Source organism: Lissotriton vulgaris, chromosome 11, assembly GCF_964263255.1.
Source record: "Lissotriton vulgaris chromosome 11, aLisVul1.2, whole genome shotgun sequence".
In the NCBI taxonomy this organism is placed as follows: Eukaryota; Metazoa; Chordata; class Amphibia; order Caudata; family Salamandridae; genus Lissotriton; species Lissotriton vulgaris.
Genome location: NC_141699.1, coordinates 547778275 through 547806023, shown reverse-complemented (window position 1 = coordinate 547806023; position 27749 = coordinate 547778275). Strand labels below are relative to the sequence as shown.

The 27749-nt window shown below is 45.5% G+C and overlaps 1 protein-coding gene across 2 annotated transcripts in view; it reads right to left on the bottom strand.

Annotated features, from left to right (window-relative positions):
* Positions 1-25707, bottom strand: part of LOC147683126 (tumor necrosis factor receptor superfamily member 10B-like) — a 94959-nt gene extending 69252 nt beyond the window's left edge. For both annotated transcript variants that reach the window (XM_086943609.1, XM_086943610.1), the window contains exon 1: positions 25165-25707. In XM_086943609.1, coding sequence (XP_086799735.1) covers positions 25165-25209 — 45 coding nt within the window. In that variant the 5' untranslated portion in view covers positions 25210-25707. The remainder of the gene's footprint in view (positions 1-25164) is intronic.
* Between the last annotated feature and the right edge of the window lie 2042 nt (positions 25708-27749).

The following is a 27749-nucleotide window of genomic DNA, read 5'->3' as shown; positions in this document are numbered from 1 at the left end:
AGGGCCATATGTATCATCAACACATTTTCCCATAGACACAGAATGGGTAAAACCCTTTGATACATCTTGCCCTAAATCCCCAGAGAGATTTACAAGCATCACAAGTACCCCAGTGGCAGCAAAGCAGCTTTCTGGACCATGTGCATACAGAGGCCTTTCTATGCCCTCCTGGGTAAGACACTGGTTAAGGACTTGCAGTGTGCAGGCACAAAGAGACAATCAGCACATGGCTATCTACACTCTGTCAGTGATACGTAAATTCAGGAATAAGAGGTTTCTATACACTGTTTGGCATTTAGGAGGTGTGTGTTAGGATTAGCATGAGATGCATTTCTGTTTTGGGGGAAGAAAATGCATCTAGGAAGAAAATGAGCTTAGGTTTGTTCTTAACAACGGTGACCATTCCAAAGAGGGCAAACATTGGATGGGCGTGGTTCATTACTCAATAAAAGTGTTTTTATTCCCAAAGAGAGGCCAAAGATTAAATGGGCACATTGCTTTCTCTCACTTGAACAAACTTTCCTACGCCAATGGGCTCAAGATTATGCCTGCATCTCATCAGAAAAAGTGATGCCTCTATCCGCATGTCTGGCATCCACCAGTTCCTCTGTACGCCCCTTAGTTCATTTATGAGACCCTTCCAGAGTCCTGCATGTCTGTTGGTCCGCATACGTGCTTTGATGTATGACGGCCTGGGTGCATGGATACCTATAGGTCTGTGGACATGAATGCGTACTTGTGTGTTTCTGTCGGCCTGTGCATACAGTGGCTGTACTGTATGCCTGTTGGTTGTGATGTGTGTACGGGTGATGCCTGCACGTCTGTTGAGCTGTGTGCTTCGGTACCTTTTAAGTCTGAGGACATGGCTACCTACTGGTTTAATGGTCAGAGTCAAAAAGTGTGTCTGCACAATCTGTATGTGAATGTGTGCACGCAAATTGTGTGTGTCTTCTTATGTATGTCCTAAAACCCAGATTGAGCAAGAGGGAAGTACATCTGTAAACTCAGCAGAGGCAGCACAGTGGATAATGGACTTCTTTGAAAAGCATGCGGGCCAGACTGGAGCCAAGCCATCATTAGATCAAGTGGATATGTTATTTTACTGGAAACCAATGAATGAACCTCCTGGCACCAGTGATATGGCCGTGACTCATGTTTACAAAGGGCTGGACCCAGGCGCGCTGCACCCCTCTTAGAATGAAAGCAGCGAAATGGGCAGTTCGGCTGAGTCACTTCTCGGATAACTACACTTGCATGAAAGAACGTAAAAGCAGTAGACACGGGGCGACACCTAGTGGTGGCACAACATTTCTGAAAAATGCCATAACATGCCCGGCTTTTTAAGGCGAATTTCTGTTGTGCCCCTTGCACTGTTCCTAGAAAAAAGAGGCACAACTTTTCTCAGCTTGGATACCTGCAAGAGACTTTATTTAGCGATTGGCCTGAAGAACAACACTCGTTTTGTAATAAACAAATGCCAAATTTGTACTTAGTCAATTCTTCTTTGAAATGGTGAGGTGGTAAATATGGTTGCTTGGAGCAGCCACGTTACAAGAAAGACACAACCTCATTTTATTGGCATTACACGAGGAAACTAAATGATGGGTGTGCTGATGACAATGAATAGGGTCTATGGGTATTACTGTGCTACTGCGGAGAACCCAAAACAAGAGTTTAGGAAGGAATCGGCAATGTTAAGGATTGAGAGACTGTGATAGGTTTGGATTAGGTACAGGAAGAAATGGCGCTCTGGCGTGTATGTTTAGAAGTTTAAGATCATAGCTCGTGAGTCCAGGGTGCGGATAGGTCAGGGGAACAAACCCAGAAGAGAATCAACCCCTGCAGGTTTGTGGGTCAAGACCCACACTGCACATATACGTCAAAGTCCTGTACACACATATAGAGAGTTATTAGGTTTTGATGTCAAAATCAAATGTATTCAACAATGTTCATAGAAAAAGTAACGGAGGTCGGCATCCAGGGTTTCATGTGCAATAGATTATATTTCAATTTGATCAGTACAAAAGAAACAAACCAGCCGACACGTGTTTCGTCACACCATGTAACAGATGTGACTCTTCAGAGCTGTCGGTTTGGAGGATAGTTCGAAAAATCGCGGAACCAGTCTTAATTCCAACCCGGTCGCGGTCTGGTTGAGTGTTTTAAAGGTTATGTAGGGAAACGGAATCAGGAATCCCGGGTGTCTCTGGTATGGAGACACAGAGGCAAATTGGACGGGTACGTCCAAGCGCTGAAGGAGACCTGAGCTCCCGTAGCGGTGTGTGGAGAGAGCGTCGCGTAATCAGGGTGATCAACACGAGGAAACTAAATGATGGGTGTGCTGATGACAATGAATAGGGTTTATGGGTAGATTACTGTGCTACTGCCGAGAACCCAAAACAAAAGTTTAGGAAGGAATCAGAAATGTTAAGGATATACAACAGATAGTTTATCCAATTTATCTCCGAGAGTAAGGGTGTTAAATGGTAATGAAATGAAGAAATTGGTTATATATCATGTTTAATTAAACTTAAAATGTTCCTTATCAGCAGGTTCTATCAAAAGGGAGAACAATCACAATAGGGCAGTTGAAATATCGACCTACGCATATACTGTGACTATAATAACAACTGTCAAACCATCCTCAAGGTAGGCAAAGATTCGTTGATGTTCATTTCCGTCTGACAATATTTTGGGAGCTGCTGCAGCGAGCATTGTATATCCACTGGTCAGTATTTTGACTGGATGTTGTGAAATGATGGCCTAATCTTGAATGTTTGGGGGGTGGAGCGCAGGCGAGGAGAGGTGCTGCCACGACAGCCACAATAAGAGAGGCAGAGACACTGTAAAGTCCTGCTGCATGTTGAGGCCTAAGAGTGACTACAGCACAAAGGCTGTGATGAGGAACCGGTGCTGATACCGCCTAGAAACGGAGAACCGCACTCTCAGTCCCAGATAAGGCTGAAAATCACTTCTGATGACATCACTGGATCTAGGGTGACCAACTGGCATTGGTGCAAATTCAGGACGGTGAGTGTAAAAATTCAGGACAAAGGGTCGAAATTCAGGACACAAATTCAGGACAGGAGGTCAAAATTCAGGACAAAACTTCAGAACAATTGGATAAGTTTTACAGACACATCAGAGGTCGCGCAATTGTATATAAGTAAGCCCAGCCATATCTAGACATATTCAGCCATTTGCAAACCTATCAATCATGTATCCTTCCATCTTTCATTTCACTCTTCCATCCCTTCATTCATCCTTTCACTCATCCATCCATTATCCATCCATTTGCCCTTTCACCCTATCCATCTGTACACTCAGCCATTCACTCTTCTACCCATCCATTCACTCATCCATCCAGCGATTTACCCTTTCACCTTTCCAGCCATCCTTTCACCTACTCATCCATCCACCCAGTCACTGATCCTTCCACCCATCCACCCTTTCAGTCATCCATCATCCTCCCTTTCTCTCTCCATCGACTCTTTCACTTAGCAATCCTTCCATCCATCCATCCACCCACCCTTCCTTCCATCCATCCATCCACCCACCCACCCACCCATCCACTCATCCGCTCATGAATCGATCCATTGACCCTATCACTCATTCATCTTTTCTCTCATCCATTTATCCTTTCACTCCTTCACTGGTCTATTCATCATTTTGTCCATCTACCTTCTCTTTCACTCACTCATCCATCCTTACATCCAACCTTTCACTCATCCGTCCATCCATTCGCCCTTGCACTTATCAATTCATCAATCCATCCATCATTTTACTCATCCATCCACCCACTCACTCATCATCAACCTTTTCACTCATCCATTCACTCATCCATTCACCCTTTTACCCATCCAGCTACCCTTCCACCCATACATCCAGCTATTTCCGTTTTCTCTCTTCCATCCTTCCACTCACTCATCAATCAATCCATCCATCCCCTCCCATTATCCATCTATTCAATCTTTCATTCATCCATTCCCCCTTTCACTAATTCATCCAGCCATCCCTTCACTTACTCACTCGCCCACCTTTTCATATTAATTTTGAGCTGAGCCTTTTTGAAAAGAGGCCCATCAAGAACTTCACCCTCGCTGCAGGAGACATTCCAGGATGGCACAGAAGCCACCCAGGGCAGAGACAGGATCCACTACAGGAGGGGACAGGAGCCATCACAGGCGGGGGGGGGGGGGGGGGGGGGGGCAGGAGCCACCACATGGGGGGACAAGAGCCATCACTGGAGGGGGAACAGGATCCACCAGGGTGGACACAGGGGTGGGTATGCAGTATTCTAGTATCATCTTGGTCTCTTCCAGGGTGGGGAGGGCTCCTTACCCCCTCATGGATAAGACAACGAGAAGACAGGCTCTGTTTCCAAAATGTTAGTCTTGCACCCCTTCCCCCCACACTGATGTACAGTACTGAAAGGAGATACTCCAAGAGAACTGATTTAACTGATTGTCCTCCTTACTTTGTTAATCAGTGTGAGTGTGATTGTGCCATTTCCAGTGGCGTCACTAGGGGGGTGCGGGGGGTGCGGACCGCACCGGGTGTCACCCCATCATGGGGGTGACACCAATCTGGTTACACTGCTGGCTCGCCTCGCTGTCCTCTGAGTGTGCTGCTTTATTATGGTGCGCAGCGCCCCCATCTGCTTCTGCTTGCAAATTGAAATACTGCAGTGCTGCCAATGCACGTCGCAACGCACGCACCCACCACCTACTATAGTGGTGATGTGATGGTGCGATGCACGGCGGCCTACCCAGTTTGTGGGTCCCAGGGCCGTCAATCTTTAGAGCTACCAATGACGGCCCTGGGACAGCCCTCGCGCGCTGTGCTCCTCAACGCGTCACGGCGGTCGCGCGCCAACGTATCACGTCTGTGGAGAGACAGTCTCTGTCAGTGTTTGATATCGCGCGCCGTCATCTCCCCTTCATCCGGTAATGGGTCCGGAGGCCGAGGTGAGAAGAAATGTTATTTATTTTATGAAGGAGTTTACTTTAGAAATGGTGGTAAATGGATTTGGGGAGAGTGTTTTTTATATAGTGCTCAAGCTTTTAATTGGGCTTGTAGGAATAATTGGTAGTAAAATTGGATAAGTGTCTACCATAGTGAAAGATCGGATCCGGTGTCCCAAAAAGCGCCAATACACAAATGTAAAAAGTGCCTGACCTGCTTTGAACTGGGAGGGAGCGGTGTCGCGCACTACTGTGTTGTGAGTATCCAGTGTCCGATCGTATCAAGTGTTTGAAGTCGGTGAGTAGGTGCCTGGATGTGGGTGCAAATGGAAATGTGGCACACAACAATCAGATTGCATTCGCAATCGAGTCCCAGTCCCCAAGGTCGGGCCAAGACAGTCACACAGTGGGTGCTATAAAAAAGAAAGCTTTAAAGACGTGTCAAGGAGCGAACTAATGATTTCAGGGCTGGTGCTCGCTATCGCTTCATTATTTATGTGCGCTGGCTTGGCGTTGCTGTCAACTCTTTGGGGGTCGGGTTTGGTACTGAAGGTCACTACATTTCCCCAAGTATAACCAGGCACTAAATGCGTGCCACCAAACTCAAAACCCCCATTGAAATGGCAGCACCACAATACCGTATGAGGAGCTGGCCGGCGGTCTGGGCCTGTCTGCTTTTACATAGCTGCCAAGGTTTCAGATTGCTATGCGTGACATTTTCGTAATTACAGTGTTATTATGAGTGGCATTTCAGTGACTATGACTATGAGTGACACTTTCTCACGAACACAGTCAAGCAATGAAGACGATTGAAAAATATAAATGTTAGAAGTTAAACCCGTGTGAGGAATAAGAAACTCTAAAAAAAACAAAATCTTAAAACTGCTGCTATACCAGAAATGGAAGGACACTAACTAATATGACACAGAGAGCCCTGCCCCCAAACAGGTCACTTGTTTCTGCTAGGAAGTCTCAGCTTCCATGCTCGCAACAATATCAGAATGCACATTAGTGTTATTAAAAATGTTTACCTAAAGTACAGAGAAACGCCAATAAGAACAGGGCACTCTGCAGCCAGCCAGCCAGCACTTGACGGTAGCGCCTGGAACACAACACTACACAACATTCAGAATTACATAATATTGCAGATGTAAAACAAAATAGATAACAAAAGATAATGCAAATTTTCTTTTAACTCTTCTATGTAGTATGATAGATGCGATGAAAATATTTCATAATGGAAAAGGTCAGAAGTTAGTAATGTAAAAAAATAATCCTACTGATTATTTAAGTTTTACTTGTCTTTCATTTTAAAGTGTGTGAGCTATGATTTTATATGCAGTTTAAAGTGAACTGTGCCTATACCTTACACTTGGGCACTGCGAACACCGATGCTGACCAGACATGACAGCCAGAATCGGTTGATCCAGGCGATAGCTGTAATCATTTTCAAACTGGGGCCATACTGCGGGATCACAGGGGTACAGAGTGTGGGAGGTCTTCTCTTTGGCTTGGACGGACGGTGTTCAGACATATGGCTTGGCCCAGGAGCACGACGACTTACAGGCCCCAAAGACCACAAAGAATAGGGTCGCTCTGTGTCACCTTCTCTGGGTGTGGAATTGACAGGCACCCCAGCACACAGCAGAACATGTCCCAACATTACCTAGGATCACAGTTCTGCCTGATGATGGGGACCCCCCCCCATGTAAACGGGGATATTTGAGGGCATCAAATGCGTCTTACAAATGAGAAGTGGCTTGTCACGATTGTCGAGCAGGTGCAGTGTTGTTCTGCTGCCCCAGCCCCACAGCTGGTGAGGCACCAGCCACAGCTAGAGTGAGTATACTCATTATGGTCACTGTTATAGTGGAGTTACAGGCTTTGAGGCCTCAGGCTCAGCTGCTTCAACTTTAGTTTGCTCAGTATCAGACATGTTTAAAATAATTGGAGAAGAATTGGAGATTACCTTGTGACACAGACACTTACTTGCACTCTGTAGCAGGCAGCACCATCAGAGGAAAGGGCCAGCCCGCTGCAACGACTTTCTGCAGCCCTGCATAGGGGCTCCTGGCAGCAGCCGCGGTTATTTGCCATCTGTGTCCACTGGCGGACTCAGAGCGGAGGAGGGCCATGCGGTAAGTTATGAGGGGGTGACACCATGAGTTACCAGCACCGGGTGACACCAACCCTAGTGACGCCTATTTTATTACAATATAGACTGCATGTTTGAAGAACCAAGGTTTGTTTACAATTTAGTGACAGTAATTAAGCTCTGTGAAGTGAAACACGTGCTGCCTCGGTGTAATCAGGGCCGTTCTAGGATGTTTGGAACCCTGGGCAGATAGGGAATGTCTCACACCAATTGAAGATACAAGACGAATTCAGTGCTGTTTGCATCTGAATAGATGCCCCTGCTCCGAAGCTGCCGCCCCTCCCTCTGTCAACTACAAGCACCTCTTAACTGCTCATCAAGGGCTGAAGGTGTGAGGGCTGCCATCACGCTGTGCCTCGCCAATGCTGATGGGTATCTGAGCTTTTGTACTGCCTCGAGTCTGTTACACCCGACCTCAGCAGCATCACAGTCAAGAAGGGAGGTGGGGGCCAGCTGTGTCGGTTGTGTGACCAGTTAAAATTAGGGACAAATGGCGTCCGTTAAACAATCCTTCACGGACAACGGACAGACGGACGAAATTACGGACTGTCCGCGAAATTTACGGACGGTTGGTCACCCTAACTGGATCCCCTATATAGACTGAGTAACAGAAAAGAGAATATATGCAACATGGTTCCAGGAGAACCCTTAGAATAGCCGGCTCAAAATAGGGCTTATTTTAACCAGCCTCGTGGTAGAATGAATGGAGCCCCCGCCCCGGAAGTATTCAGTTATCTGCAAGTCGGGAAACATCATTAACCACGAAGGCATTACCACTACTCACGTTTACCACGTGACACTTACCACGCAGGGTGCCTTCCACGCAGGGTACCTTCCACGACGTCTTTACCACGGGCTAGGGGGGAGACGTGGTATTCCTTCAAGTCGATCTGCGTGGGCATGGGGGGGCAGAGGGAGGGGGGGGGGGCTCGGAGGGGGGCTGGGGGGGTCTCCCCCCCAAAAAATAACAAGCAGGTTACTTGAACATAAAATTAAAAGAAAGAGGAAAGAGCCTCCCCCAAAGACGTGCCGTGTACGTAAAAAAAGCAGTCCTTTTTTTATTTTGGTATACGTGTTTTGACGCTTGTTTCAAAGGAGGATGGAAGTAAGGGCTCGTGGAGAAAGACGTGAAGGTAAGACGTTGCAACGCGTAGTAAAATGCTACGTTGTAAATACCAGCGTGGTAAAGCCACTTGCGAGGTAAAATTCGCGTGGTAAAGCCATGCGTGGTAACTGAAATCGTGGTATAATCATATATTCCTGCAAGTTAAGAGTTAAAGGTCGAATCTCTCTGATACAGGAGAACGGAGGACCATTACATCGAGTAACTGTAGCAGCTGTTAATTACAGCCATCAATAAGGGAAAACTGACGCACGAAATACTAGCTATTATTGCCTTGGGGACAGGAACAGCCAAGCACTTACATTTCATCACACCGCACGTGCTCAGTTTACTACTTAATGATCACCAAACAGCACCCTACAGCCCTCATTGAGAGATTACGAGTAAGCATATGTGGAGCTTCAGGGTCCCTGAAATTACATTTTCTGGCCGGGATCGCCACACATATTTACTTCTATTACGAGTTAAACCCCTCGGAACTATTCAGGCATGGATTTACAGTGCAGCATTCTGTAAGGTGTACAATTTCCGAAAGGTTCAACTAACACCTTTACCACCAGCCTTGAGCAGGTGGTAAATAAAGTGAGTGCTTTTGCCTGGGGGCGGGGTAGAGTAGGGTTGGTAGAGAAGAGGAGGGAAGGGGAAGATTCATTCTGGCAAGGGCAATCACAAGCTACCGTGGCATGCGACTTTTTCAGCTAGAATTAACAGCTGGTAAGATCGGGTGTGGCGTGGGACACGGGGCCAGCTGTGATTACTCGTAATTAGGGCCTAAATGGTGTCAAAGTGCAGTGAAAGTGTTCGTGGATTAGGCCTGTGATAATATTACAGCAGGACATTCCGGAGAGCAATTTAAGATGAATGGTTGTCATACATTCTCATCAGTAAAACACATGAGTTATCGTCACAAAGATCCTTTGTTTGTACAGCAGTGAAAACGTATATGATTTTTTAAAATGTAGTGTAAACGAGAACAAGAGGACTGAAGTTTCAAGGTATGTTTTGAATTACAGGGCCATATCCAAAACCCGTTTGTGAATCATGTTAGAGGGCCGTCTGTATCCGATGAGAGACCGGCTTTTCTACCGAGGAGAAGCTGGTTTTATTGCATCTAATAAGAAAAATCATTGGGAGGTATTTTTCTCAACTCTGTGGCGAGACAGTATTTTTAGGTCTCGCCTGTCGATGCGCATGCGCATCGATCTTGCGGGACTATGGGGGCTTACCAACTCTTTAACCAACTTGCAAGGAATCGTGGCGATTCCTTGCAGTGCACGAGAAATTTAAGCTCAATGCGCATGCGCATTGAGCTTAAAAGCGCGTGCACATGCCCCCAGCCGCCTGCCTTGCCTACTCTCCCGCCCCCCTCACTTCTTGATTGCACGGCCGCTAGGCCGTGCCTCCCCTACTCTCCTCCCCCCTCCCGCCTGCCTTGCCTACTCTCCCGCCCCCTCACTTCTTGATTGCACGGCCGCTAGGCCGTGCCTCCCCTACTCTCCTCCCCCCTCCTCCTCCTACTCTCCTCCTACTGTGTGCCACTTGCATTCCTGGATCACGTTACAGGTTTTGTGTTTACCCAGCCTGAGCGCTTTCACTTTCGCGTCTGTGGGTTTTAGATTGCCAGCAGGCAGACACAGCGTAGACAAAAATGATCTAAAACAACACTAAGAAAATAAAAGTGCAAATATAGTTTTAATGTTTGCACAAAATAAAAAAAAACACTTTTCTGCTCGCCTCCGCAGCACCGCACACCTCCCCCTCTACCCTCCCCCGAGGAGTGCTGTGAGAGAGTCTGCACGGGAACCCTCTGCTGCATTGCGTGCCAGGAAGGCCCCGCTCTCCAGCAGCAGGCTCACGAGGCAGGGCTGCTTTCATTCAGCTGCGGGTGCGCGTGCTTCTTCTTAAAGCCCCTTTGAGTCCTGCCTGTCTGTAAAGTGATTGATTCCCCGCGCTTCCGGAGGACCGGGCTACTGGCCGCGCTGCTGACTGTCCTGCTAGGTAGGACAAGGTGAGCGACTCTTAAGACTTAGTTTCAGTGCTTACTTTGATGAAAAAAATCACAAGAGCAGGTTTCTTAGGAGCGCTACGTTGGTGGTGTCGATTGGTTAGATAACACGTTAGCTGTGTATTTTCTTCCACTTCCCTAAGTCTCCTCTATTTCTCACTTGCACGTTTCTCGGTTTCTGCTTTCAACATTGGTCACTGTGTTCATATATTTTTTTAGTCCTCCTTTGTCTCCCTTTTCTTTTTTGCTTGTGGCCAAATTAGGATGAAAAATAAGCTCATGGCAGTGGTTCACAAAATCGAGTGTCTGTTCCACCACCTGCAAGTTCCTGCATAAATGAAGCACCAGTATTTCTTAAAGTTGGGACTCCACAGCCGACTTGAGGTTTAAGCAGAGTGAAGGGACCTCAATGAAGAAACCGAGCTGTGTTTCAAAGCATGACTTTTATTGGGGCCTTGAATGTGAAGTCAAGTACGTTGTTTCCAAAGCACATGGGCATTGAAAGTTAATTGCAGTTTAAAGTTAGATTCCTTCCTGTAGACAGAGCTGCGTTATCAAAAACAGGAGTCAGCAAGTCCTGTTATATTTTAAATACTCGTACCTAAGACCATTTACCCATTGGAAAAAGTTACCAGATCTGTGTTTTTGCTTTGCATTCTAGTACTCAGTTCTGTTGTGATCATGGCTACAAGTGCTATATAGCAAAGAAAAGAATCTGGAGCTCCCCGGCGTAGATGGTAGTATAGGTTTACTTATGAACTTCCAAGTATTGTTAAAGGTGTACCACAGGTGTGGTACGAGGATTGGTTTCTGTCATCACAGGTTGGATACGCATCTTCTGGCCCGTTTGTGCGTGTCAGAAAAACTGTAATCTTGTGTGAGCACAATATTCAGTTCTGTATATTCTGCTGTTTGATGTCCTTGGTGAGCAAAGCTACAGCACACCGAGTATTGCCCGAGGGGGGAGTTCAGTGAGAACGGCAGCATGTGTATCACACCTGCACATAAGCTCAATGCGCATGCGCATTGAGCTTAAAAGCGCGTGCACATGGCCCCAGCCGCCTGCCTTGCCTACTCTCTCTCTCACTGCCTCCCCCAGCTCCGCCCCCTCACTTCTTGATTGCACGGCCGCTAGGCCGTGCCTCCCCTACTCTCCTCCCCCCTCCTCCTCCTACTCTCCTCCCCTGCCTGCCGTGTCGCACCTCTCCCCTCCGCCCTCTCCCCTGCCCGCTGTGTTATGGTCTTTGCATGTCTTACGCTTTGGTGGCCATATTGATCAGCTCTCCCTCTAAGAAGAGTCATTTGGCTTCAGTATAATTCACTGCAGTTACTCGGGCTACCGAGCATGTATTTCTCTCACCGTGGGAGCCATGTTGAGCCGGTCCCTCTAAGAGTCCTTTGACTTCAATACAGTCGGCTTCTGTTCCTTGAGCTATAGAGCATGTAGACCACTATTTCTGTCACAGTGGCGGCCATGTTGAGCCGCTCCCTCTAAGAAGAGTCCTTTGGCGTCGGTTCAATCCGCTGCAGTTACTTGGGCTACACAGCATGTACGTCTCTCACCATGGCGGCCATGTTGAGCCGCTCCCTTTAGGAAGAGTCCTTTGGCTTTAGTCCAATCCACTGCCGTTATGTTAAAACCGTCAGGTCAGGCCGCCAGTGTTGCTATAGTTCCATTTACCCCGCCTACAAAAAGCCCAGCATGAGGCCTTCCTCCTTACCCTTCATTACCTATGCCGCCCATAGCATAAATATCCATTGGTTGACCACCTCCCACTCATCAAAGCCATCCCTGCCATACCGCCGTCTTTGTGAGGAGCATCAAGATATCTTTTATTTATTATTAGGCGTTTTATTGAGTTGTAGTTCCCATTCCCAAGCTATAAAGCTGTGGTACGAGAGCACACCAGAGATCAATGAAACACGTACTTTAAAGATGAAAGTTACAATCCTTGTCCGTCTTCTATCTTCACTGCTGCCTCCTCCTCTGTTGGTCTGCGTCATCAGTGATCCGGGCGCAGAGGCCTCCACCTCCCACTCCGAGATCCGGGCGCTTATGTGACGGGCGTCACTTGCAGGGTGAGTGTTGAGGCTTTATTTGTAAACCTGACCCGTTCCTCCGATGTCCCTTTGTTGCCCTTTTCTTTTAGTTGCAGTGCAAACGATTACGACAAAAGTAACCAAAAGGAATGCGAGGCAGCCCACACTGGCAGGCTGCAAACATCGCGCTGTAATTGTGTTTACATGTTTAAAATGGTGGGGTGTTTGCGCCCTTGAGAGTGAACTGTTTCTTCTTTCACGCATCCCATTTCTTATTCGGCAAACTGTGCCCCCCCTCTACCCCAAAGAGCGTTCCTAATGTAGCCACTGTGACATACTTCGCAGTCAATTCCAGTTTTCCTGCAGAAGAATAAATACTGCAGTAAAATCAGCAGCAAAGTATCCTAATTTGATGTGATGTTCTGGAGCTGGTTTGTGAAGGTCTGTCCCTCATGGGCGGATCTGTGTAGATGTTCACTATATCAACTTAAAGTATCCATACATTGAATCTATATATTGCTGTGCTTCTCTCCCCTGCTGCACTCTCCTGCTCTCTAGAGATGTGGCCTAACGACCAGAGCTGCCATCTATGTCACGTAAATACAAAACATGTTGCATTCCAAATGCTATAGGTGTCACATTCGCAAAAGTTATAACTATTGGCATTGTAAATGACAAAGCTATCAATTTAGCTATTTTAAAAACCAACAAATAAATAAAATATTTGTCATTTACAAGACCAATAGCTCCAACTTTTCTAATGCGAGACCTATTGCATTTCCAATGCTTGTTCATTTTGGCATTTGTGCGCTGATAAATTGGCACAACTTCTGGAGCCTCAAACCAAGAATGTATGATTTGTTGCGAGCTGAGGAAGGGTTTCTACGCCAGTCCCTGGCTGTTCTCCAGGGTATCTCCCGAGAATGTATTTAAAAACCGAGCCTATTTACTAGTAGAAGGATTATTACATGGCCGGCGCTTAAATAATAGAAGCGCTTGGAAGAGGTGTCTGCGACCGACGCTCGAGTAACGTAAATATAGTCATATGCAGTTGGGGCACTAAACCATAGCGGAAGCTCTCTGGAAGGAAGTGACGTAATAACAATGCTAGGACCTTTGACTGCAAGAGTACATTTTTAGCAAGCAGACATATAGGCCACATATAAGAGACATGTGAAGTGTTATATAAAGGCAGTTGCAAAACAATACAAAAAATGCAAGGTAATAAGCATGCTGCCATAGGACCTAATAGAAGCCATGGGATAGGTCACCTCACGCCCTTAACATAACATGTTGACTTGTTTGAGGCACGCCCATGGGAAAACGACGTCTATTGATTTAATATGACTTGTTTTCTATAGAGTATTTCCATGGGGATGGATTTCAACAAAAAATATTACATATTAAAATAGTGTTCTCCAATTTATTACTCATGAAGGCCATGACTTTAGCTACTGTGCAAATGCAATTACAAAAACAACATACTTAATAAAATGTAATTAATACAGAAGTATACCATGTCCTAGTTTTCCCTCAGTACTTCACTTTACGAAAACTGGGCTTATGTATTGAATTGGCTGTGCTATTTTTTTCGGAAATTCTCAATTCATCAAACTGTACTGTTGTGTCGTTCCTAGGAGTCCCACAGACCTGCATGTTTTGGAAGACTTAAACTGAGGGCTTGGTGTCCAAACCGACTCTGGACACTCCCACAGGATATGTCACCTGTTAAACCAGCTAGCTCTACAGTGCCACTATCAACCCTCGGTATTCTACAGTGGTGTAGGTAGTTTCTGGCAACCACTGAACATGACATCCCTGAATCCTCAGGGATCGTGGAAAACAGTACAGTGTGTTTCACTCAGTCACTTGTGCTCTCTTGTTCTCAGAAAATACACAAGGTGGCGGTTAGGACGTTTCAATAAGCATTTATTGTTCAAGTGTCAATCTTGTGTAAAACATATGTGCTGCAACAATCAGGAGACAGAAGCATATAAACGATATGGCAAGTATCCATATAGTAAACAGTAGATACATTCCTACCATAGTGCTAATAAAATGAACATAAGCAGCTCAGATAAAAGCAGTATCACTTGCATATTCCTAAATTGCGCAACCTGAAATAGTTTGCCTAAATGTACCTATCCTAGACCTGTGAGTGTAGCATGAATGTGCAAATGTGTAGGTATTTACAGCCAAGAAATCCCCAGGGATGAACCAGCCCCCTTCTCGTGATGGTTGAGAACAAAAGAATCCGTCTCTGTCTCGAGGTTGACAGCCCGCAAGGGATGGCCGACCGCTGCATGTCGACGATCCAGCATGCAGGACCTCTGTCTTAAGCTTGTAAGGAATTATCCTCTAATTTGTCAGGGAGTGAGGGTCTTTTAAACTAAAGTGGTCACTCCAGGTTTTTTTTTCTAGAATCTATGTTTTTAAAACAACCATGGATGTTATGAAAACAATCATAAATGCTTTGAAAACAATCACGGCTGCTTTTCTAAACAAGGGTGATCATTTACCGTGGCTGTTGGCCAAGAATTAAAAAAAAAGTGGTGACCCTTTTACAGAATAAATCTGCTGTGCCTGGGAACATGTTTATGTACGTCAGGTACAGGGATTATGATAAAATACTTAGAGCCTGGCGTCGAAGCGAAAGAAGCAAGCTACTAGGTAAAAGTTCACCTGTTTAGAATAGTTATTGTCATGTGGATGGGACAATGTATGTAAAATGGGGTATACATGATGGACTATCCTAGAAGACATGACAGTAAAATGACTGATCTAAACACTCCCAAAGGTTAAAAATAAGCAGATGATGTTGCTGGTTTCTGCTGGGTTGCAGTTGGGAAGTACCTTGCTAGTTTGGCGGAGTTGGGAGAGATCAGGAGCTCCATGAGCAGGGTTAAATGTGGGAGCATGCACTGTGCTCCCATATATTTTATTGGGGATACCATTAAACACTGGAAATTTATGTATCATATGATCGAGCTTTAAGGCCATTACACACAGGTCTACAGTAAAGGTAGGCTGTTTCAGAGCCACGTTAAGACCGGGAAAGTGCTAGACAATTTATGTTTTTGAAGGATGGGGGAAATAAAATGTAAAGGCGTGATAGTGTGGTTTTTACATCTTCTAAAATAATGTTCACCTTACTGGTTGAAGAGAGAGGGCAATAGGCGATGTCAAATGGAGGGTTCTGTGAACGCTCATATCAGGCAGTTTCAGTATTTTATTTAATTGAAGGGGTGATCAAAGGAGGGCAGCTTGATTATTAAATAAATATGGGAGGATTAGTATACTGTAAATAGATTTCCTTTGCACTTGATACGTATAGAGTGCGAGTGTTAGCGTACCTAAGGGTACGTGCTCCTTGGGAGCAGAGCAATGGGTGATAATAGATCTTGAAAAACAGCAGGAGGACCAGTATGCTGGATGAAAAAGTGCGACTGGTAAGTCCATGATGATGTGAAGCATCTGATCTAGAAGAAGTGGACTGATGATGATGGAAGAGGACCATCTGATCCAGGAGACGAGTACTGGTGGGGAACAGCCATTACAAAGGAACTTTTAATATGCATTGCTTTGGCATAGCACGCGTTGCAACGCATGCCATGTAACAACACGTAGCGTTTACTACGCATACAATTAAATTTCATGCGCTTTTTTAACGCATGCGATGTAATGGCTATCCAAGTCGTTGTGAGGAAACTGAGGCTGCTTCCTCACAACAACGTGCACTGCCGTTCGAAGCAGGAAGCAGGAACCGGGAGCAGAGACGGCGACGCTGGAGAGGAACCACGGGGAAAGAGAGGTAAGGGGGTTTGCGCTTGGGGTGGGGGTTACTTTTGTAGGGTTTAGGGTAGTGTCAAAGTAGTGTTGTAATATTTGTGTTGTGTGGGGTTGTGTTTTACCCTTTAGGGTATTTTTAGGGTGTTTGTGTAGTGTAATGTAGTGTTTCAGGGTTGTGTCAGTGTTTTAGGGTTTAGTGTAGTGTTGTAGTCTTTGTGTAGTGTAGTGTTTTCTGGTAGTGTCAGTATTTTAGAGTTTCGAGTAGTGTTTGTGTAGTGTTTTAGGGAAGTGTCAGTGTGTTGTGTTGTAGTGTTTGTGTAGTTTAGTGTATTAGGGTAGTGTCAGTGTGTTAGGGTTTTGTGTAGTGTAGTATTTTAGGGTAGCATCAGAGTTTCAGGGTTTAGTGTAGTGTTGTATTGTTTGTGTAGTGTATTAGGGTAGTGTCAGTGTGTTCGAGTTTAGTGTAGTGTTGTAGTGTTTGTAGTGTAGTGTTTTAGGGTATTGTTGTGGTGTTTGTGTAGTGTAGTGTTTTAGGGTAGTGTTGTAGTGTTTGTGTAATGTAGTGTTTTAGGGTTTATGGTAGTGTTGTAGTGTTTTGGGGTTTCAGGTAGTGTTGTAGTGTTTGTGTAGTGTTTTAGGGTTTAGGGTAGTGTTGTAGTGTAGTGTTTAAGGGTTTAGGGTAGTGTTGTAGTATTTGTGTAGTGTTTTAGGGTAGTGTTGTAGTGTTGGTGTAGTGTTTAAGGGTTTAGGGTGGTGTTGTAGTGTTTGTGTAGTGTAGTGTTTTAGGGTTAAGGGTAGTGTTGTAGTGTTTTGTAGTGGTGTAGGGTTTAGGGTAGTGTTGTAGTGTTTGTGTAGTCTTTTGGGGTTTAGGGTAGTGTTGTAGTGTTTGTGTAGTGTAGTGTTTTAGGGTACTATTGTAGTGTTTAAGGGTTTAGGGTAGTGTTGTAGTGTAGTGCTTTAGGGTACTATTGTAGTGTTTGTGTACTGTAGTGCATCAGGGTTTAGGGTAGAGTTGTAGTATGTGTGTAGTGTAGTGTTGGGGGGTCGTGCAGGGTAGTGTAGTGTTATTGTAGGGAGAGGACTGGGGTTCGGGGGAGGGTTGTGTAGGGGTAGGGTAGGCACTTACCTTGCAAACTTTAACCACAAGTATAGCTTTACCACGCATGCCTTGGCGTTGTAATGACATTCGTGGTAAAAGCATAGTCGTGGTAACAGTTTGCGATGTAATGGCATGTCGTTGTCATTGACATCTTGTAGTAATACCTTCTTTGTAATGGCATGTGTGGTATTAGTATGCGATGTAATGATATACATTCGTACTGGTAGGTCCATGATGATGGAGGAGGACCATCTGATTCAGGAGACGAGGTCTGATAGCTCCATGATGATGAAGGATTAGGATCGTCTGATCTAGGAGGCGAGGGCTGGTGTGTCTATGATAATGGAGGATGACCACTGAGTCAAACAGAAGAGGACCGGAGGAAGATGACTATCAAATCTAGGAAACAAGTATTAGTAGGTCCATTATTTATGGAGGACCGTCTGATCTAGGAGACGAGGACTGTTAAGACCATGAAGATTGAGGAGGACTATCTGATTTAGGAGATCAGGAATGGGAGGGGTGCATGAAGATAGAAGAGGACCATCTAGTACAGGAAACAAGGATTGGTAGGGTCATGATAATGTAGGAGGGCCTTTGATTAAAGAGGCGAGGACTGGTAACTCTGTATGTATTGACAAGTAAGTAAAAGTGTGGTTGTGGGAAGGAAGGAAGGCCTTGAAGTTATTGTGAAACAAGTAAGCAGTGGGGTAGTGGACTATTTTACGCATGTGTGTGCTTTTGACCGGTAGGATAGTCTTGTAACAGGATGTGCTCAGCCCGAAGCAGATTTGTTACACATGTTAGCTACATGTCAAACCCTAAATACTATCAGACAAGATATATCAACGTTTCTGTCAGGAATATTTGAGAGTAATATTGAGATCACCACTGCGGAAATTATACTGGGGGTGGATAGGAACGTTAGATCCGCCAACATGCAGGGATTACTGTTTATCTCAATGGCGGTACTTAGAATCTGCTTAACATCTGCATGGTTGGACCTGTACCCGCCTACATTCCAGCAATGGCGGGCACGATTCCTTGCTACCTATAGCCTGGAAATAGCCATATACAAACATAAGGGCCTTAAAAAGAAAAAAAAGGGTTAGAAATATGGTATCCCGTTACACAATGGATCGAGAGATCAGACTCGTAATGCTGATTAATTGCGTGTATATGAAAGGATTTTCTTTGTATGGTTTTGCACTTATCAGTTGTGTGTCTCGCTTAATATTTGCATAACGCCTAATTTAAAATATTTCTGTTTATATTCATTGCCTGTTTGTGTGGGGTTGTTTTTATAATTGGGTGGGATGGGTGGGAAAGAATGATCAAAAAGTATAAGTTCAAGTTCGGGTATTTGTATAGCGCACTGCTCACCCAGAGGGTCTCAAGGCGCTTGGGTAGGGGGTTCATTATTTGTCGAATAGCCAGGTTTTAAGTTCATTTCTGAAGGAGCTGTGGTTCTGAGTAAGGCGGAGGTGAGTGGGGAGTGGCGCTATGTAAATAAATAGTTAAAATCGGGCGCTGTGGGAGTTACTAATTAAAATCAAAATCGGGTGCAGCTCAGAGCAGCTCAAGGCAGGTCACAATACCGCACTGAGGTCGGGGAGGCAGCTTGAAGAGGTATCAATAAAGAATTGCTAAAAAAAAATTTAAAAAGGATGTGTGCGGTGCATCTCTGTATGTAGGATTATACATCATATTAATGTAATCTTCTGCACTTTTGGTGTCTGTGATCAACTGCACTTGTCATCCAAAGCAGAAACCACTGTACAGCAATCTTGATTTATGCTAGCAAATAAAAAGAAGTTTAAAAAAACAATGAAACCTGATAGTCATTGGGGAGCTTGGATAAACATAGTATCGTATAAACAGGAGCCCCTAAACATAAGCAGTATGTAATGTAGACAAATTATAGATGTATTTACAAACAAAGACAATTTTATACAATAAATATAAATGACAGGCGCAGTGGGTGTAGTTGAAAAAGGTGCTTGGTGCTCTCTCAAGGGTGTTATGTGACAACAGTGATCAGAGTGCATATCTAAAGACAAGAATAGCACGGCCCGTTAGTCAAATTTTAATCAATATGGAAAGTTTCAGCTGTTAAACATTTCGATATCAAAACCAATACTGGGATCATCATCAGGGCTCTAGACCTATAACTGAGCCCAAAATAATACGTGGTTCTAAGCGCCTGGACAGAACTCCGGGAGTAAGTACACAACGAGTCTGTGTTGATTATTGCGGGTTTGAATGGACAATTTAGTCTGAAAATGAGGGTGTACTTGTAAGGATACACAATCAGCATGGGCTGTTACATGGGCATGAAATGGAATCCAGGAGTAAGAAAGTGGTGGCTGTACTGGGCACGGCTGCAGTGGCTTAGCGAACGTTGTCAGTAGTGTGACCTACAGGAAAAGGAACGCGTTCAGGGTATGTGTGGAGAGTCCAAATGGTATCTCTCAGTAAGTACTTGTGGCAGGGTGAGCGGTGTCACCCCCTGCAGCTGGAGCGGTACCTTTTTATCTTGGTAAGTAGATGTGGAGTTAAGAATAGTAACTCTATACTTACCTATATATTTACCTTCATGATAATATGGTTGTTGATATTCTGTCAACAATATATTTGTAGGACAGTATTTGTGCACACGATATTTTGATATGCAACCTATTTTCCTTCTGAGACTGTTCAGAAAGCACTGAGTTACTGTACATTCCTATTGGTATGCCATGTATAACAATTGCTGCAGTGTAACTAGTCAGGAAACCAAGGGATGCGACTTACTGTGCCTTCGTGAAAAAATTAGGGAGGGTACCCATCGCAGAAAGAGATGGGAATGAGGACGAGAAACTGCCCCGCCGCCCCACACAGTGAGGCAGAATTGTATATTCACAATGTATGAAATTCCCCTTTATGGGTTTGTCTCGTCTAGAGATGTTGAACTTTCATCATTGAAGAGTCATCAACAGCTTTGCAGCCAATAAACAGCGGTTGGCATTTCACATTCAGGAGCTTAATATTCTCTAGGTGACTCACATCTAACTTGTGACTGCAAGCTAGGGTGAGTATTTATGAAAGCATCACTTTTGCACCAGGGTAAGTGGTACACGTGTGATGCAAGGCTTGCAAAAAGGTGTATGAAGACACGCAAATCTTGCCCTGCGTGGCCTCATAAAACATGAGTGAGGCGATGCAGCGCAAATTGCTGCGTCACCTTACTCTGCGCCTGGGAGGCGTTCCATGGGCATTGCATTGGGTTTTCCCATAAAACACCCATGGAATATGATGCTGCCCAGATTTACAACGTGATATAAACCTGGGAAAGCGTAAAATCTATCAGCCCCCAGGAGAGGCGTAATCAGGAGAAATATGTTAATTTCTCCATCTTTTTTCCTCTTTTCATGTGGGCTGCATTCTGCAGCACACATTGAAGGAAGAAACGCCTCATAGGATTTTTTTTGTGTGCTTGAAGGTACCCTTTCCTGCACAAAAACAATCCTGCTTGCAACTGAAGCACCTGCAAGGGTGCCTACGTTGGCACTAAGCTGCAAAAATGGTTCCAGCACAGGCAGAAAATACTGGAATGCACTGTATTTCTTAAATATGGCACATTCTCGCCCTTTCACTTTGGTGCAGGCCAGCAGAGCAAGGTGCCTTTTTGCACTGCCCTACGCCAAAATGCTGTAAATTAGGCCCAAGGTGTGGCAACACATAATGTCATGCTTGCGCTACAGAAGCAGCAGAAACCAGTACTACCTCTCTTCGTTTCTGTCACCTCACTTGCTCGTGAGAAAGTGTCACTCATAGTCGTTGAAATGTCACTCATAATTTCACTCAAATTTTTTAAATGTCACACATGGCAATCTGAAACCTTGGCAGCTATGCACAGCAAAAGTGACTTACTGTGCTGTCTGTGTCAAAATCTGGTAAATGAGGCTCTGAATCTGTTTATTAGTCTGCATCTGCGCTCACACCTCAAGAGGTGTGCGTTGAGAACACTTGCGCCAAAAGCGAGGGGCCTCATTTATGAAAAGTGACGCATCGCTGCGTGAAAACAGCGATGCGTCACTTTTCACTGCGCACTCCTTGCGACACCAATGATGCGTCATATTTAATGTATGACGCATCATGTCGCAAGGACTTACAGATACGTCAGTATTTCTGACGTATCTGTAAGCGCAAAAGTGACGCATTGCTGGAGTGTGTCACAAAAGTGACGCATCTCCAGCAATGCGTCCTTTCACATGGGGAAAGCCCCATGTGAAAGGGCTTGCGTCAGTCTTACGCCTGCTGTGAGGCAGGCGCAAGATTTTGACGCAACAGCATCCTAAAAGTGACGCAGTGAAATCTCATAGATTTCACTGCGTCACTATTACGAGGCTTTTTGCGGGGGAACGCCCCCTCTGCATACATTATACCTGACGCAGGTATATTGTGGCGCAGGGGTTTAAAAAGTGACGCATCTACCTAGATGCGTCACTTTTTAAATATGGCGCAACAAGGCGCATATTTTACGCCGCTGGTGCGTCACAAAAAGTGACGCACCGGCGGCGCAAAACTGACGCAAGGCCTCATAAATAAGGGCCGAGGTGTATACTATCAACGCGTGAGCGCGTGTAGTGGGCAAGCGAAGGAGCCTCGTACTTGGCGCCCTCTGAGCCGGCTGACGTATTGGACGCACGCTCCCATTGTCTGTCAGCGGCGCCACTGCCGGAGACATGCCCGGACATGTCCGCGGGACACACACCTGCCGGGCGCCCGCAGGTGTCCCGAGGGCAGTCAGCGACCAGGGCTTGACATGGACAAATAGCAGGGCAGCGTCCTACTGAGAAGTGCCGGGACTCTCCCGGTAGAAATACTGCAGCCGTGCTAAGGAATGCACGTACTCGAGTCACCATTGAAATGAAAGTGCAGGAAATCAGAACCTCCTCCATTTAAAGCACCGCCAGTAACGCAGTCTAAAATGTTCACTCTAAGTCCAGGGAGTGCAAAGGCCAGGATCTTGGTGGCCTTAGACTGAACTCGCTCGCGGTCCACAGGGATTGTCGAGTGGTCTCAGGTAACCGATAACCCCGGGTCGAGGGATGGTCCGAAGTCCACGCCTATCACCCACATCAGGCCAGACATTTCCTACCTACAATTAACGGCGTCTGAGTGCCGCCCTGTGCTGATCACCGTGGTCCACTGTACCTAGTACTGTCCTTTTCTGAGCCGTCCACCATTTTATCTCCGCCCCTCCCCCCTTTCCACCCTCAACCCGACCCTTCTCTTCTTACATCATTTCTACTGTCCGTATCATACATCATCTTTCGAGAGTTCATACGTTTTCTTAAATCCATGCGTAATTAGCATACAAAGCACCAAGACAGGTTTTTTATTTGCATTCTGGAAGTTGTAGTCCGGGTCATAAAATTAGAAAAATAGAAATATAAAGCTAATAATGCAAATACAAAATCCTGGTGGGAATGAGCTTCTCAGACATGGACCTAGGAAAGTTGGGAGCTCTTCTTTCATACCCTCCAGGCCTTAATCCTGTCTTTTCCTCTCACCCGGTCCCTCCACCTTCTTCTTCCCCCACACTTCATCCACCATTGTTAATTTGTATTACACATTTTTGCAAGACTTCGAAAACACCTTCCTGCTCATGACATATGACAAAAGAAACCTAAGGAGACAGGCCTCGAGGCCACCTGCCTGGTTTGTTTGGGATTACTACCACCCAGAGGCACCAGAACCAAGTCCACCCACTGGCACCTGTATCACAGGGGGCACGGACACCACAACCCATCAAACAGACCCTCGCCTGTGGTTACACGGTCCCAAATGAGAGCCCAGGCCTAGAAAACCCACAGAGTTAGAAGATTACCACGAAAGGAGTGGTTACATATAAAATACATAACACAGCGGCTTCCCTTCTCTCTGCGCCCATGGATTCACTCAGGGACACCACAGTCGACATTTACGCTGTTCCCATCAAAATAAATGTAAACGCCCCCAGGCAAACACAAGAAACAACATTGTTCTAACCCGCCACCTTAAGTCTCCCGTTATGCATAGAAACCTGCTGGCATTCAGATTGTTTTTCTGTGTGAACGCTTGAATACCTCTCAGTGATCTAGCTCCAGTTAAGACTAGTAAGTAAATAAATATCACCTAGGAGCCAAGCATAAATAAAGTGAAATCACACAGACTGGCCTGATAACCAAAAAGAGGAACTGCACTCACGGATGGTTATTTCCACTCTTTGAAATGGAGGAAAGGAAACCACAGAAACATTGATTTGCAGTTAAATGTGAAGAAAATACTTGCAGCATTTTTAGATCTGGCCTACATGCAACTTTAGCCGTACCCCTAATTTTGTCTAATAAAAAAAACATGAATAAAAAACTACATTCACAGATGATCTTTGGATCAGCCCTCACTTCAGCTCTCATTCACATTTTTCTTCAGCCCATCACAGCATGGAGCCATAGGTCACCCCACTTCAGTCATTGGCTCTCATTCACTGTGAGTGACTGTATTTTCCTGATCACGAGTGCGAACCTACCTGCCAGGGCTGGTGAACAGCACATACAAACTAAAAAGGATTTACCTTTTCTAAGTACAGTGGTTAGTTTGTAAAAGAACAAATGCCAGGGCCAAAGTTTTACTCAGAAGCTCGTGGCTGGCGCTATTGAATGTCAGCATGCAGAAAGCCAAGACAGCATAGTCTTGATTCGATGACTTGCTTTTTAAATCCACCACCACATACCACTACACTCCCTGCCCCTTCCGCTCACTTTTACAGGTTATTTTTCATCTCTGCTTTTTCCCTTTGTCACAGTCCTTCCATTTTTCTCTTCCTCCTTCTTTTCCTGCATGTGTTTTTCTCTCTCCTGATCTGGCTCAAAATCTTAGGAGGAAATTTAGGAGGCACTCCCTAAAAATGACAATGGGTGGGCACCAACTGAACACACCAGCTCAAATTAAGGACTGCACCCCACTCTTAGGAAGCACCAATACTATGCTGTTCAAATTATAAGCAACAGTTATTTGTTTTCCTTTGACATATTGATCATAAGAATACGGCTGCCACATTTAAGTGGCAACAGGTTTCCTTTCTTCTTTTTAATATATACAGCACGTCTGCAATTAAATATAAAAAAGTTAATTATTGCATCAGCTTGCTTCTCTGTTACTCCTCAAAATATGCAAAGAGTTTCCATCTGAAAAGAAGTATAATTAAATTTGCTTAGTGGACACAAAAAAAGTTTTCCTTTGGTCTGTTGTTGTATGAAAGTCTGATTTTTTGAACAATTGATTTATCTCTTGGTTTAGAGCTTGCCCCGAATTTTGGCTCTAGGCTCCCTGGTTGAATACAAGAATGAAATTAACTTTGTGCCCTGACTACATTGTTAATGTGAATTAGGTTCTAGGACCACTGTCTTCTGTATCACGTAGTGCCCAGGACTAACCTTGGGAATACCCCATTTTTTGAAATGGCTATTTCCGTACACCGGCACTTACTTTTCCTCACCCAACTCAGATACAGGGCAAGAGAGAGAAAAACAAAAAAGAGGAAAAGAAATAGGAAGCGAAATACAGAGAAACATCGATAAAGGGCGAAAGTAGGGGTGAAAAATAACCTTCAATTTTGAAAAAAACGAGCAGAAAGTGGCAGGTGGTGGATGAAAGAGGCAGGCGTGAAGTGTTATCGGCACTACACAGCGCTGGAATTTGGCACCCACGTCATTGCGTAGTGCCTCTCAGACAAACCTTGGGCGCCGCCAATTATTATGGTACAAATTAAGCTCCGTTGTATCTTTGTTTAGCGAACTCCGGAATAAAACATCCACGTCTAATGAACTTCAATTCCTCCACCACAGTCTCCATTCGCCAGCCCAACACACTGCAAGCCCTCAAAACCGCACTCTTTCTAAATATCCGCCACTGTGTTTCCAACCGCATCTGGAGAGTGATCAAAAGTGTAAAACCACCCACCGTCACCACCAGCAGGAGGAGCGCCGCCTGCACTCCGGACATCATGGACGGAAGAGCGCGGCCCCCGCAGGTCCGCCGGTGTCGGGGGCGCGCACGGGCCTGGCCGCCCCTCTGGCGACCGTCGCTGACTCGGTGCCCTCCTGGCACAGCCTCCGGGCTCAGTGCCCCCGCTGGTGACCTATGGACGTGATGCCCGGGCTCCAGGGACCCACGACGGCTCGGTGCCCTTTCTTGCTCGCTCCCGGTGTCAATGCCCCGTCTGGCGGCGTTAGTCAGCCTGAGGACGGTGCCCCCGTTTCCGAGGCCTCGGTGCCCACTTGCAGGTGTTTCTTGGGTTCGGTGCCCTCCCGAGGTCTCCTACGGGAACGAAGACCCTCTTAAGTCACCTCTTGAAGTTATCGCCCCTTCTAGTCCTTTACTTCACAGCCACTGCTGGTGTAAAGGTGGCTCTGTCCCGTGCCCGCGGTGATTGAACTGTCCGCTTCAGTGCGCTGTGCCCGCCTCGGACCCGATGCGCTCTGGTCGGCTGCCGCCTTCAGACTGAAGCCAGGGTCCGGGTTTCCCCTGGCTCGCCTTCCTGCCCTCGGATCCACACCCTCTCTGCCCCCCTGTCCCCGCCCCTGCTCCAAAGAGCGAGGCTGCCAGTGACGCAATATCCCTGGAATGCCCCGCAGCCGGTTTGTCCAGGGCTCCATCTAACCAGGCAGAGAAATGAATGGCGATTATGAAATACCACTGTGTAAAGTACATTTATTTAGTTGAAAGCGGGCGCAAACAGGTTTAATTTTAAGAACGAGAACTGTCTTATAAACCCGGCCTTCAAGGAGGGTTGCGATGATGTATAAAACATTTTTAAAAAATCAAAAGGATTTCTCAGGTAGAATAAAAATAATGTTCAATATACACAATGCGATGCTTGTGTTACATAATATGGACCAAACCAAAAAAACATGATGCAACTCGACGCTTGAGAAATGTAAACGGCAAAGCAAAAAAACACAACCTTCAATTATGAAAGTTTGAGCGGGTGCTGCAGAAATACAAAGGAGTTCAGCTCTGCGCCTACAGGCCTCTAAAATGAAAACTATATTTCGCATTACGGCGTCGCCCCAGTGGCGTAACTTGTGGGGTCCTGCAAGGTTACAGTAGGGGTCCCTCTAAATGCAATCACCCTGTCGCCCGCCGAGCAAAAGTTCCTCAAACATGCAATCCACACGTCAGTAACAATTTTAGTAACAAAAATGAACTTTAAAATGTAATTTACAATGCATGCCACGTAAGAACATAATTCAATGCAGAAGTAGAAGTAAAATCTTTCTTTGGATAAAAAAAAAATATCCTTAAAAAGCATTACAAATTGAATCCACAAATCGGTACATTGTAATTAAAAAAATTCAAAACGTATTTCACCACAATTGAACGGTAAAAATTGATCAACACCTGTTACTCGAGAAACACCTTAAAACTTAAAACAATTGTGGGATAGACAGCGATAACACTTAGTGAAAGAGCAGAAGAATTTGATATACTGACATTCAACAGCTAAAACTCATCATTTTATTTTTCCCTTTGTCTTAAAACTAAGTGCTAAGATGCATCTTAGGTTGGGCCTCTAGGCAGGACAAACTGGGGGATTACTGCTCCTTCCGCCTTTGCTGTAAAGATGCGGTGTGAGTCCCGAATATATGTTGTAAAGGCAATGTTTAGAGCTATGTTTTCTGGGCACAGGGAGGTGATAATTGCCTGTCTACAAGTCCGAACGCCCAACCTGTTCCACTCTGCTCTGAGTTTGCGTCTACGTTGGGCCATAAGTGAGGGGCATAAGCAAACCACATGCTCTAGCGTTTCAGTTGTCTTGCCACACCCCCTACATGTTAGGTCTTCGAGGTGCGGAGCAAGGTGGGCAGATCTTTTAAAAATCGCCAAACACCCAATCTAATGGCCAGAAAACTCCACTTTAAGTGCAATGAATAAGTATAGGAGAGATAAGTAGCCGGAGATATGCGCCCATAGGAGTTCATGACTGACCATGCATGGCTGCGTCTGCGGAGATGCGCTTTATCCATGAGGAGTGAGCACATTCTGACACTTTTTTTTAATACATGTTTTAAATGCTGTCGTGCTGGGGTTGAGGGCCCATAGGTCGCCGACAGCTATTTCATGGATGGAGTCTGTAAAAAGGCGGCTGTTCGAACCCCCGGGGTTCTTCTGACTGAGCTCCAACCAAACTAGAGACTCTAAGGTTCCTATAACTGCTTTTCTAAGTTTGTGACAAAAATTTAGATAAGTGCCGGTGTTAGAGGCCTCATGATTTAATAAGCCCAGTTCTAGCCTGATCTGGGCAGCAGAGGCAGATTGAGGCAGATGTAGAACTTTTTTGTAAATCTTGGTCACAAGTTGGTTCAGAGTTGTATTTAGCTTACCCCTAAATATTTCGATGCCATACGTTAGGGTGGGTCCGATTTTTGCTCTCAGAATTTCCAGTAGGAATGAGAGGGTTGGACCAGACAGCTCTTTAGCAAGCTTAGATAAAGTAACCTGAAGGGTCGTGGTTTTTGCTACAATTTCGTCGCGCTGTTTGGAGA